Below are 13,072 nucleotides of genomic sequence, written 5' to 3' on the forward strand. Positions count from 1 at the left end.
TCGACCAAATGTCATTATTAGCTGTAATTATGTGAAATACTCATTAATAATCTTTGTCCTCATTTGTTCAGGATGTACTGATGCAGTTGCACTCTGTCCTGCTTCATTTGTTTCTGTATCAAATCCTTCATCTTCATTGATAGTTTCTTGTTATATGAGTTGTAATACTATAAAAGTTATGGTTGAGAGTTAAGCAAGACCAGACTCACCATAAAGGTTTCAAGTCTGTATTTTTATTTTTTGCAAAGAGCTACTCAGTTTTATGCTGCCCCACAAAAAGGCTCTATGTCACATGACAGTATTTTCTTGGGTTCCAATAACATCCATAATCTAATATATACAGTAAATTATTAACAGTCATAAGAATAAGGCAAAAACAGTAACAGTGTTAAAAAAATCACCATGGAAAATCCATTGATGAATCTGTATAATTTCTATAGTAGTTTGTCATTTTTTGGGACTCATTTTCAAAATCTTTACCTCTTTTTCATTGTAATATCAATGTAATATATCAACCTGAACTGCATTGTGTAATTCTGCAAGCATCCTATAAGCCAAGCCTGTGGAATACTGCTGCATGCATCTTAAGGATCTCCATTGCAATTTCAAGTAATTAGTTGAGTCCTCATAATTGCAAAACACATAATTTTTAACTAACTCATTTGCAGGGCAATGATGCTGGGTTTGCATGTATAAAGGTAGGATGTGTGTGGGTGAAGCCCACACCAGGGATTACAGCATGGTGATGACTCACTTCACAAAGATAATCATATTCAGAGTTTTGTAATTATGGGGACTCTAACTCATCCTTGGAATTTTTAATAGGGAGTCCTATTTTAAATATAGCCATGGGTTAGCTACCTAGCACTGAGGGCATTGCTCTAGATGATTGCTACTGTTGAAATGACACCCCAAACCCATGTGCAAAAATGGGAAAAAGGAGTTGTGGATGGATGGATGGATGGATGGATGGATGGATGGATGGATGGATGGATGAATAGATGGATGCTATACTGGGAATCTACCCTTTCCTGAAATTTTCTATTATGCATTTGTCAGCAGAAGTCAATAATTTGTCTCACATGTATTTATATTTTACTTCCACACATAGGTTCATAGGTTCATAGGTGTGTACTAGGCCAATGGCCCTGGAGTCTTTACAAGCCTAGCCCATAGACGTGCCCTGGCATCATGCCACCGTTTGTTCCTAGTGCTTCTAGCAAGTAGAGCCACTGGAGTGATTCCCGGAGTGAACTTTCTATTTCCCATCCACACATCAAGATTTCTCTTGAAAAGGGCCAGTGAGGTGCTCTGCTAGACATGTAGGGGAAGTGTATTCCAGAGCATGGGCAGTCTCTGGGTTATGAACCTGTCCCTCCAGCATGTTCTGTTGATTGTGGTTATGAGGTTGAGGTCCCCAGAGCGTGTGGTGCGGAAGGGTTGGGAATTCTTTAGGTGTAACATTTCTATCAGGGCAGGGTCAGACATGGCTTTGTAAGTCAAGCAAAGATTGCCTCTTAATAGACGATAGGAGACAGAGAAAAGGTGGAGTTTTTTTGAGTCTGTCCATGTAGGGCATGTGTTTAAGGCCTAGGATTTTCTTCGTGAGGTACTTTTGTGGCCTTTCCAGCTGTTGCAGGTGTTTAATGAGGTACATGCCAAATGGGGCATTATACTTAATGATTGGTCTAAGGAGGGAAGAGTAGAGAGAGATGATGATCACTTTCTTCCTGGATGCAAAACCCTTGTTAATGAGATGTGCCACATAGAAGGACTTTCTGACCACAGTGGCAATGTGGTGGTTGAAGGAGATGTTGCCGTCAACCTGTGTCCGCAGATCTCTTATAACGCCTTCAGTGTTCAGTGGGTTACCATCAATGTGGTAATTAGTTTTTCCCAAAGAGAATGATGACGCATGAATTTTTGTCCAGATTCCCATAATTTTTTACTAAATATTTACTTGTCAGGGAACACACAATAAAACAGTACACACAAGTATACCTCCTTATTGATAAAAAGTATGAAGAACAGTTAGTAAATGGCACATTTCATTTCACAGGTAGACAGTACCAGACTCAGACCCAGAGACCACATGCCCATCCTGTGTGTATCTGTTGCAAGAGGAAATGATTATTCATTTCATGTGATACATGAAAACAAAACTTGGCACAAGAAAACAAAGAACTCTGGAAGATGTGGTGAACGGAAGTGGGAAGAGAGGGAAAGGCCTGCCCATTTATTTCAGTAAATGAAAATTTTACCTGGGCATGGGTTGAGAGGTGTCCAGAGGGTGACCATCATGTAAACAGCCATGAGGGTGCTTTGGTGCTTCCCCATAATGCTACTGTTTCAGTTATCAGTCATATAGGTTGTGTCAAAGGGAAATACTGCCAGCCCAGCTAGCTTGAATTTTGTAAGTGGTTATGTGCCATTTGTGAATGTTTTATGATTGTGCTATACAAGTTAGTTTCAATGCAGCAAGTAGACAGGATGTCTAAAACTAGGGTGTCTTCTGCATTGTTTTGTAAGTGTTTTATTGTTTTATGTCTTTCAGAAGTTGCAAAGATCTGATAGACATTTATTTTCACAGGGAGATGCTAAAATGCTGATAGGTTCTGACAATGGGGGTTTATCTGGGGAACTAAAGTCGGGTGACAAAAACTGATGTCATCCAAGCTAACCCAGCAGTAATATTTGATATCAATTTAAGAACTCTTTGAGAGAGAGAGAGAGAGAGAGAGAGAGAGAGAGAGAGAGAGAGAGAGAGAGAGAGAGAAGGGCATTTCTATATTTGTCTTTGACCTGACAAAAACATCCGCTAGAATATCCTTTCACAACACTTGCCTTGCTGTAATGGCAAGTTTCTATGGTATAGTAATTCTTTTAGATACAGTTAAGAATATAGTGTAGATTAGTTTAGATTTTTTTTGTATTTATTTGAGACTGTCCTGCAATGCTGTTTTAAATATTTCCTGTGATGTTGTACTCTGAAGTTACTGTGATGATTTACTGAATATTTTCTTGTTCTTTTATTATTTATTATTACATATATTTAAACCTATCTTTGTGGCTGATATTTGTGAGACATATTTAAGCTCTTAGAGTACTTGCATATCTATTTGGTGACATTGTGCAGGCCACTCCTGAGTACTCTGTTCAATCACAGCCTCATTTCTGGCTTTGTTCCTACCATATAGTGCACTGCTACAGTCATCCCACTCCACATAGGGGGAGTGACTACAGACCTTGGAAACTACCGCCCCATTAGCCTGATGAGTCTGATATGTAAGGCTATGGAGCGCATCATCATGGAGCTTACAAATAAGGACATATGGAATCTCCAAACTCTGGACCCCATGCGGTATGGATTTGTGAAAGGTAGATCATGCCTGCTCAACCTGATAGACTTCTTTGAGTCTGTCACCAGAGCTGTGGATGAGGGCAAGGTAGTTCACCCAGCCTACCTAGATCTTGCCCAGGCCTTCGACACCATCCCTCAAACAGGAATCATAGATAGACTCACTAAACTAGGAATAATCCCCTATGTAATAAGATGGGGTGCCAAATGGTTCACTGATAGAACCCACACTGTGAAAGTAGCAGACTCCAAATCTGACTACTAACCAATTACGAGTGGTGTTTCACAGGAATCGGTCCTAGGTTCTCTCCTGTTTTGGCATCTACTTCTCTGAAGTTCAATACAGCACAAAGGGACTCTGACTGACCAAGTTCGCAGATGATTGCAAACTGGGAATCATTACTGATTCTCTAACTGATGTAGACATTCTACAAAAAGGCCTCACTGACACCAGTGACTGGTGCCAGAACCATGGCCTTAAGCTCAATGCATTGTCATTCCCTTTGGGAAAAATTTGGTGCCCATGAACTACCACATAGGTGGTAGTCCACTAAACACTGAAGGTGTGATAAGAGACCTGGGGACACAGGTTGACAGCAACCTCTCCTTTGATAACCACATTGCCACTGTAGTCAAAAAAGGCCTTCTATGTGGCAAATCTCATTACAAAAGGTTTCTCATCCAGGAAGAAAGAGGTCATAATCCCTTTCTACTCGTCTCTCATTAGACCTATTATAGAATACAATGCCCCATTTGGTATGTACCTCACTAGAAACGTACAACAACTGGAAAGGCCACAAAAATACCTCACTAAGAGGATCTTAGACCTTAGACACATGCCTTATATGGACAGACTCAAAAAATTCCAGCTATACTCTGTCTCTTATCGCCTACTTAGAGGCGATCTCTGCTTGACCTACAAAGCCATGTCTGACTAAGAACTGCTAGATATGCTACACCTGAAAAAATCCCAATCCCTCCATGCAACATGCTCCAGGGACCTTAACCTTATTACCACAATAAACAGAACATGCTGGAAGGACAGGTTCCTAACTCAGACACTTTCCATACTCTGGAACAAACTTCCCACTCACGTCAAGCAGAGCACTTCACTGGCCCTCTTTAAGAGAAATCTTGACAAGTGGGTGGGCAATAGGAAGTTCACCCCAGGGATCACTTCAGTGGCCTTGCTTGACAGGGGCACTGGGAACTAACTTTGGGTGGCATGATGCCAGAGAATCTTCTTGGGACAGGCTTGTATAGGCTCTAGGGCCATTAGCCTAGTACACACCTATGAACCTATGAACTCCTAATAGCCTTGTCTCTTGATCAAACTACCATTTGGATTAATAGTAACATTACACAGTAATATTGGACACCCTTTGCTAAGGGCCTTAAAGTAGCGGATAAAGAGTCAGCTGGCGACAGTGATAAATAACTTATAGTCTGGGCAGAAGGGGGCATAGCTAGTAAACTTGTGCCAGCCTTTCCTAGGTGTGTATGTGTGTGTTTGTATATAAATCAGATCTCAAAGTGTGGGTGTGTGTGTGTGTGTGTGTGTGTGTGTGTGTGTGTGTGTGTGTGTGTGTGTGCGTGTGTGTGTGTGTGTGTGTGTGTGAACTACTTGGGCAGGGACACGAAGCGCTGGTTAGATAGAGAGGGTGCTGGAGGTCTTAGCTTGGCCACTCAGGTGAGATCTCAACTCTATAACTGTGCCAGTGGGAGTCTTATTGGGGATCTGGAAAGAGGGAGAAACCAGCCCCAAACTGACTGTGGTCTCTGTGTGCTCTTAAGGGAAATTGCACTTTACTGTGTGTGTACTTGCCATCCTCCCAGTGTGCACATCCTCCACTGTTGCCAGTTTTGAGGATTGAGGCTCTGTGATGACTGGGGCAGTGTTGGGGCATCACATAGATGTACACCTCTCTTTCATAAATAAAAGCATCCAGAGATTAACTCTCAGACTTGATCAGGGATACCTCATCCCTCCTACCAATTGAGTCTGGTTTATCTGCCAGACTGGGACCCCAGAGAGAGAGAGATGTATCCTTCTTGCCTTGGCAGGCAGGCACTCTGTCCTGACAGCAACCTGCATAATACTGTTATAGGTGGAGAAGGCATTTTCCTCTACCTAACATCTCACCCTGGTGGCAATGTAGGCACCACATCACTGTAGTAAATCCAGGGCCATCTTCCTGATGTACGCATTCTCCCAGACACATGTCCATGAAGGTCAACATCACTGGCTTGGGCCTCTACTTGCAGAGCTAGACCAGGAATCACTTGTCAGTCACATCAGAATGCACACTTCTGTCCTGTGACTCATTCACTCACTGCCAGTTTCTCCACATACCAGCTCCACAAGGTAGCCATACCACCAACTGAACTCAGGTTACCTGGAATACAGTCAAATTTTTGTCCCGGTATGTCAATAAAGCTATGATATTCTGTAAATCCTAAATGCAAAGCATTACATCTTTAATAGATTATTTACTAAGGAGGTATAAAATGTGTGTATTTGATTATTAAGTATGAATAGTCAAATAAAAAATGCTATGCATTTTGTTAAACAACAACTACCGAAGCATTTGGCTTTGTAGTAAATACTGAGTTTAAACAAACGTGCATAACAGATTTTTATTTCAATATAGGTTAATCCAAGCTTTTGCATACAGCAATAATGCAAAGTTTTTTTTTTAATCTGCTTTGTTCTGATAATGTAATTTGCACGCATATTGAATTCAAAGGCTAGCAGTGTCCTTACAAAAATTTTGTAGAAAAAAAAAAAAATTAATCAAGTAGGCCGATATTGAAGGAAGGCAGTCATTAAACCTTAATACACACCCATCTGCAGTCAGTCACTATATTTTATTTCTATCATGCAGTAAAGACACTCATAACCATTTTAAGAACTGTAATTAACTTCATAGATGTACTCAGTAAGAAATTAATATACTTTCAAGGTACATACAGATGGTCAGTCATTAATCTCTTGCATTAATCCTCAACATCTCCATTAAACACAGAAAAATACATTCTCTGATTAATGAGATTTTAAATATACTTCAGACTGTGTACTTAAGCATCCATCTCTGAGTTGTCATCATCATGAACCCCCCCCCTTTCTCATTTTCTGCACGGAGTTGGGGTGTTGTGCTAAATGTCGCCATCTCTCTCGATTCAGTGCCACTCTCCTACATTCTTCGACAGTCACGCCTAACCTAGCAATCTATTGGTCTGTTTGCCAGACATTCTCATTTACTCTTGCCTTCTTCCTGTCTGTCCCAACTCTTTTTCACCAGATTGTCCTGCACATGTGCCCTAACCACTGCAATCTGTTCTTTTGAACTTTTCAGACAATTGGAGCTACTTGGGCTTCTGCTCTGCTATCCTCATTTCGTCTTGTTATTCTGTCCCAAAGTGTGCATCCTACCATCCATATCAGGCACTTCATCTCCATCACATCTAGCTTTCTCAACTGCTTTGTCTTCATTGCTAGGTTTCTTTATTATACAGTAGAACTTGTAGGACCGTTGTTTTGTATACCTTTCTTTTCATCTTCTTTGGCATTCATCTGTCACACACTACCCTTGACACACTGTGCAGTTGACTGCAATTTGTCTGATTCTAGCTTTGACCTACTTATTCAGACTTCCCTTCACCTCACCCAATCCTCCCAGATAACTGAAGTTGTTAACCTCTTCCATTATTTTCCCTACTATCTCAGTTTTCAGCTATTTGCTGAAATTACAACTGTCTTATCTGTATTCATTTTCATCTCATATGCTTTCAGTTTTGCATTCCATTCCCCTATCCTTTGCTGAAGTTCTTGTTCAGTGTTTGCCTGTAATGCTACATCATTTGCATACAGCAACTTTGTTTATTTTTTCTCTCTGACCTGAGTACTAATGTAGTTCACCACCAGTATAACCAGCAGTGGACTCAGAGCTGAACTCTGGTGTACACCCACTCCCACTGTGAACCCCTCTGTGAGACCAAACACTGTTCATATTTGTGTTATTGGGTCCTTGTGCATAGCCTACACTAATTCTACCAATATTTCTGGAACTTTGAACCATTACAGGACTGTTCAAATCAGCTGTCTTGATACCTTTCCATATGCTTTCTTCAAGTCTAGAAATATCCAGTTGGAATCTTTCCTCATCTCTATTTTCTTCTCGGCTATCTATCTCACAGCAAACGTTAGGTCAGTTGTCCCGCATCCTAATCTGAATCCAAACTGCTCACCTCCCATCTTACAGTCTACTACTCTGTGTATGCATTCAACAATCACCCTCTGAGTATGACCTGATTTTAAATGACGTACAGGAAATGCAGTTTGTATAAACAGTGTGTACATTTCAAAACCCTCTCTATTAAATGCATAACGTATGTTGATGTAAACCATGCATGCAGTCATAAATAATGCCACATTATACCAGCAATAGTAAGGCTCTATATAGACATCCGTCCAAAATGGTAAGTAATAATTCTGTAAGATGATATGAAGAAGGGTTTGAAGGTAATTATGGGATGCTGAATGAAGAAAATAAAAGTACTAGCCAGTGGAGTCTCAAGTACTTACCAATGCATTGTGTCCGTGAAGGTCCCATTACATAGCCATATTTGCAAGAACAGTGGAAGCTTCCATGGACATTACGGCATTCTCCATTTTCGCAGACGCCTGGCATCATGCATTCATTGATATCTGTAATATACAGCCAAGTTTCAGTTTTAGTGGAGAACAGCAAAACTACAGGATCACAGAAAATGAAAGTTGGAACACTTCACTCCAAATAAGTCATGCATACTTTATTTTCACTCAGGTTCTGTCCCTTGTTCACAGTCAAAAGAGACAATTCCTGTTAAGAATTACTCCGGAGGGAGTTGGGCATTCTCTTTAAGAAAGAAGGTAGACATGCTTCATAGGAAATATTTTTCTGTTATTTGTTTTCATTTGGAAGAAACATACCTTTCAGGGATTATTTTATGAGGAATCCCTGCATGTGAAAGAGCTAAACTACACCATAGAAAAATAAATACTGAGTATTTTATTTTCATACAGTTTTTTTGTCACTTGTTCACAGTTAATAGAAGGACACCATCTAATTGTTTATTTTACAGGTAAGGGATGGGGCAGTCTGTACGTAACTGAAACACTTCATCAAAAGAATAAGTCTTATGCATTTTATTTTATTTTATTTTTATTTGGCTTTGTGATAGGTTAGATGTTTTGTGTGTGTGTGTGTGTGTGTGTGTGTGTGTGTGTGTGTGTGTGAACATACATGAGTATATCTGTTTCTGTATGCCTTTATATGAAGCACAGATACAGCATGTCTGGAAATACCCTGGATATTTCCTAATATTAACTCACTTTAATACATTGTCCCTTTAATTAAACTGTCATCCCTTGGCCTCAACATGTCAGTTCTGTCCTGGTTCCATAGTTAACTCTCTAACCATCAGCAAGCCACCAAATGGGAAAACAACCTGTCCCCCTTCTACCCATAAATGTTGGTGTACCCCAAGGATCCATACTTGGTCCCCTTCTCTTTACAATTTTTACTAACAATCTCAGCTCTGCAACCCAACTAGCCTCCATTGTCCAGTACGCTGATGCCTCTACAGCAATATGCCCAGACCCACTCCCCAAGATCTACAAACAAAAATGCAAAAATCTTTCCAGGATATAGAAAATTACCTCTCTAACCATCAACTCATACTAAACCCTAACAAAACCAAGTTAATTCTTTTTAATTTCAACAAACCCAAAACATGTCTGACCCCAATTTCAATCCATTCCACAAACGGAACCAAAACAGAATCCACTAACCAAACCAAACTGATAGTTGTCACAATCGATGAAAACCTAAGGTTCGATTCCCACATCTCCCTCACCATCAAAAAAGTCCACACTAAACTAGGCACCCTATATAGAATTAAATCTTTCCTTACAGAAAGTGCCAGACTAGCCACTGCCCACACATAACTACTTTCCACCCTCCTCTATGACTCCCAAGTATTTGCAAACATTTGTAAATCAGACTTTAATAATCTAGAATCATGCTGTAACAAAATTGCCAAATTCGCCACAGGCCACCCCTACAGAACCCACCACTGCTCAGTACTCAAACAACTCAAATGGTTAGAACTCACAAACCTTCTAACAATAAACCAACTGTCCATAGCCCACAAAATAATTCACAAACCTAACGACTGCCCAGCACTTACTAACCTAATCCAACCCAACAGCAATCCCAGAGGACTAAGATCCTCAAATAAACTTATTTTAAAGATTATTCAACCCCACAACACACAAGGCACTGCCCTCTACTCCTATAAAATAGCCACACTCTGGAACAGCCTTCCCCAAACTATAGCTAAGAACCCCAGCATTCGTGATTTCAAACACCTCCTTAAGGAACATCTAGCAAAACACTGGCTCTGCTCCTGCCTTACTCCTGGCTAGACCACCTACTACTCCCTTACATTACCCTAAACTAACTCTTTCTGACAGCTACAGTTATTTTACTGCTGAAAGCTAACTTGCCTCAGCACTCAGTTTCATTTAGCAATGTAAACACATATACTACAGTGTCTGATAACACTTATGGAGACTGCTTTGCCCTTTCTTGACAAACTGTATCACACTGCTCTCACTATTAAGTCAAGCTGTTTAATTTTCATCAATCTTGTCAATTATTGCAGTTAATTACTTTTCTGATTTTGCTTTCTACCATGTTAATCTAATTAATATGTGTTCAACTTGATTGTTCAGTGCTGTCTATTTGTATGTATGGAGCTTTTCTCCCTGGGCCTTTGCTGAAAATGGGCCTCAGGCCCAATCGGACATCTCCCAGTAAACAAATGAAATAAATAAAAATAAAAATAAAAAACAAAATTCAATATCTTCATCAATAACTTTCACACTGCTATTCCTGATGCCAAAGTTATTCAATATGCAGATGATTCAACTTTAGTCTGTGCTGCCTCTAACCTTCCTGAACTGCTGACTAAAACCCAAACTGCTTTTTCAATCACTGAGAATTGGATGCGTCAAAACCACCTCTCACTCAATGCAAATAAATCAAAAATTCTACTATTCCCTCCCTCTAGGACTTTCTCTTATGACAAAAATGCATTCAAAGTCCTTAGCCAAACCAACTCACCTATAGAAGTGGTCCCTTTTGCAAAGCTTCTTGGTATTACTATAGACGAACACCTCAAGTTCGATATCCACATTCAACAAAATATAATGAAAACCCACCAAAAGTTAAGTATGCTTTACAGGAACAATCTCTTTCCCTCCAACTCTACTAGGCATACCCTGGCCACTACCTAACTTTTCCCATCCTTATTATACGGAGCCCCTCTTCTAACTAACCTGACCTCTTCCATCACCTCTAAACTAGAAAACTGCTATAATACGATCTCTAAATTTGCCACCAAATCCAAAAATTCCACCCATCATTGCCTTACCCTTCAATCTCTCTATTGTCTAGAACTCCCAAACTACCTAGACTACCTCCAACTTACCACTGCTCACAGACTTGTATTTCACCCAACAAAATGTCCGGCCCTAACAAACATTCTTCCCAGAATAGAACTCTCAGATCTGAACACAAAAACTTAATTACTATCCACAAACCTAAATGACCTGCTGGCCAACTTCTCCTCTCTCACTAGGCAAGAAATGGAATTCTCTCCCTTCCACACTAAGGGCAATATCAAACTCAGAAAACTTCAAAACCCAACTTTTCTCATACCTGTCATCCAAATGGAAATGTTCCTGCTTTCACCCTACCTAATTCTATTAAGGAAATCCCCCAAGTATTTTTTTTTCTCCTGGGTTCCTAACCTCTCTTTAACTCCCATAACTATTTCCTAGAGTGGATTTAAGCTCTCTGCAATTCCTATAGCTACCCTCACATGATTTCAACCTTGTAAATAATGTAAATAGCTTCTTACTCTAAATGAGTGCATGTAAAGTGTTTCCATACTTACTTTAAATGAGTGCATGTAAAGTGTTTCCATACTTACTTTAAATGAGTGTATGTAAAGTGTTTCCACACTTCAAATATAAGATTGTATGTTCAAATGAATCCGTACAGTACAACCCTTAGATTGATCACAGTGAACTTTATTGATCATGCTTGATATTGAATGTACATATCTGTAAACTGTACTATATACTGTACCTTTTATACTTTTGCATTCTTTACTGTATTATGTATTACAGAGCTTTTCTCCCCGGGCCTCCACTGAAAACAGGCACATTTGGGCCCAGTGGACTTCCCCGGTAATCAAACAGAAATAAATAAATAAATAAATAAATAAATAAAATGTATCAGTCTATGCAAGCATAAGATTAATTACTTAAAATGACATAAAACAGCACTCCAGTCCTCTTTCCGTTCTTATGTATCACCTTTGTACAGTTTAAAACCTTGTAATTTCATTTAGTCAGGATTTTTGGATCACTTCACAAAACAGTATCTTTATATAGTCCACAACTCTACCTCAAGAAAAAGAAATGGAAATCTGTGTTGATATTTGCACTGCAAGTTGCGTATCTTGAGAGATATTCAGTGTTATAAATATTGCTAATCATACAATTAAGTGTATATTGTCAAATTTCTATAAATATCTCTATATAGCATGCACTCAGGGGAATTTCTTGCTGCCATGTGAAAGCTTATTTCTGGTTAACAAAAGCATTATAATAATGTATGTCTAGGTGTACAGTTTTCAAGGTATGACAATCTGTCAACTTTTAGCAAAAAGTATAATTCTGGGATTTTGTACATTATAATATATTATAGTATTTATGGAAAGACTGGGGACTAGATTCCAAAACACGCCCTCTCAGTGTAAGTGATCCAAGTCTTTTGGAATGTGGGCCAGGGTCTAATTAAATCCTCTGGTTGTTGAAATATGAACAAAATCTGGCAGTTAACACAAAGGATTAAGGTTATAAGCTGCTAACTCATTAACACCTATGTGGTTTGGAACGTCACATTTCTAGCAAATGAAACAAATCCTTGCATTCAGAGCATTTTCTGAAAAATTAACTTAAAAACCATAAGATAAGCACATGCAAATATGTTGTGAACAATAAAAGCTATTAAAACTGTTCAAATAGCAATGCTATCACTAAGAAGTATTGTTTACAGCAATAATAGTCAGCACATTCACATACGAGCATTCATCTCTGGAAGCCCGTAATCCACTGAAGACTGATCAAGATCTGCCAGTTCCACTCCAGCACTTTACACCAGGGGCAGTTGCTCCCTTTACACCATCCTAGCTACACTAAAGGCTCCAACCCCACCATGGGCTAAGCTTTTTCTTTCTTTCTAAGTATGTGACTTTCATCTCTTGGAGAGGCCTTTGCCTGGATATTAGGATGCTTTCTGTACAACTCTCTTAGACAGGCAGTTACCTGGGTAACAGGCTTCCACCTGTAGACCTCCTGTGGAGCTGGTCCCTGCTTGTATCCCTCTGTAATCCCACCACAGTGAAAAGTTAATTTCTGTGTTGCTTCCAGATTCCTCTCTTTTTGGAGGAAAAGTCTTCTTCCTCCTCCTCCTCTTCCTCCCAAAGTTAATTGTGCTCCACTACAGGCCTTATTATTACATGATAGAGCTTTCAACTCTCTCTGGTTCTAATGTGTGTGTGTGTGTGTGTGTGTGTGTGTGTGTGTGTGTGTGTGTG

At 39.6% G+C, this 13,072-nt stretch overlaps 1 protein-coding gene across 1 annotated transcript in view; it reads right to left on the bottom strand.

Moving 5' to 3' along the window:
- The window catches only part of LTBP3 (latent transforming growth factor beta binding protein 3), a 1,089,474-nt gene that overhangs the window by 370,791 nt on the left and 705,611 nt on the right, over positions 1-13,072 (bottom strand). The window contains exon 6 of the mRNA XM_044060493.1: positions 7,944-8,066. Coding sequence (XP_043916428.1) covers positions 7,944-8,066 — 123 coding nt within the window. The remainder of the gene's footprint in view (positions 1-7,943; positions 8,067-13,072) is intronic.

The sequence above is a fragment of the Protopterus annectens genome, chromosome 2.part0 (assembly GCF_019279795.1).
Source record: "Protopterus annectens isolate FY-2018-M chromosome 2.part0, PAN1.0, whole genome shotgun sequence".
NCBI lineage: Eukaryota > Metazoa > Chordata > Ceratodontiformes > Protopteridae > Protopterus > Protopterus annectens.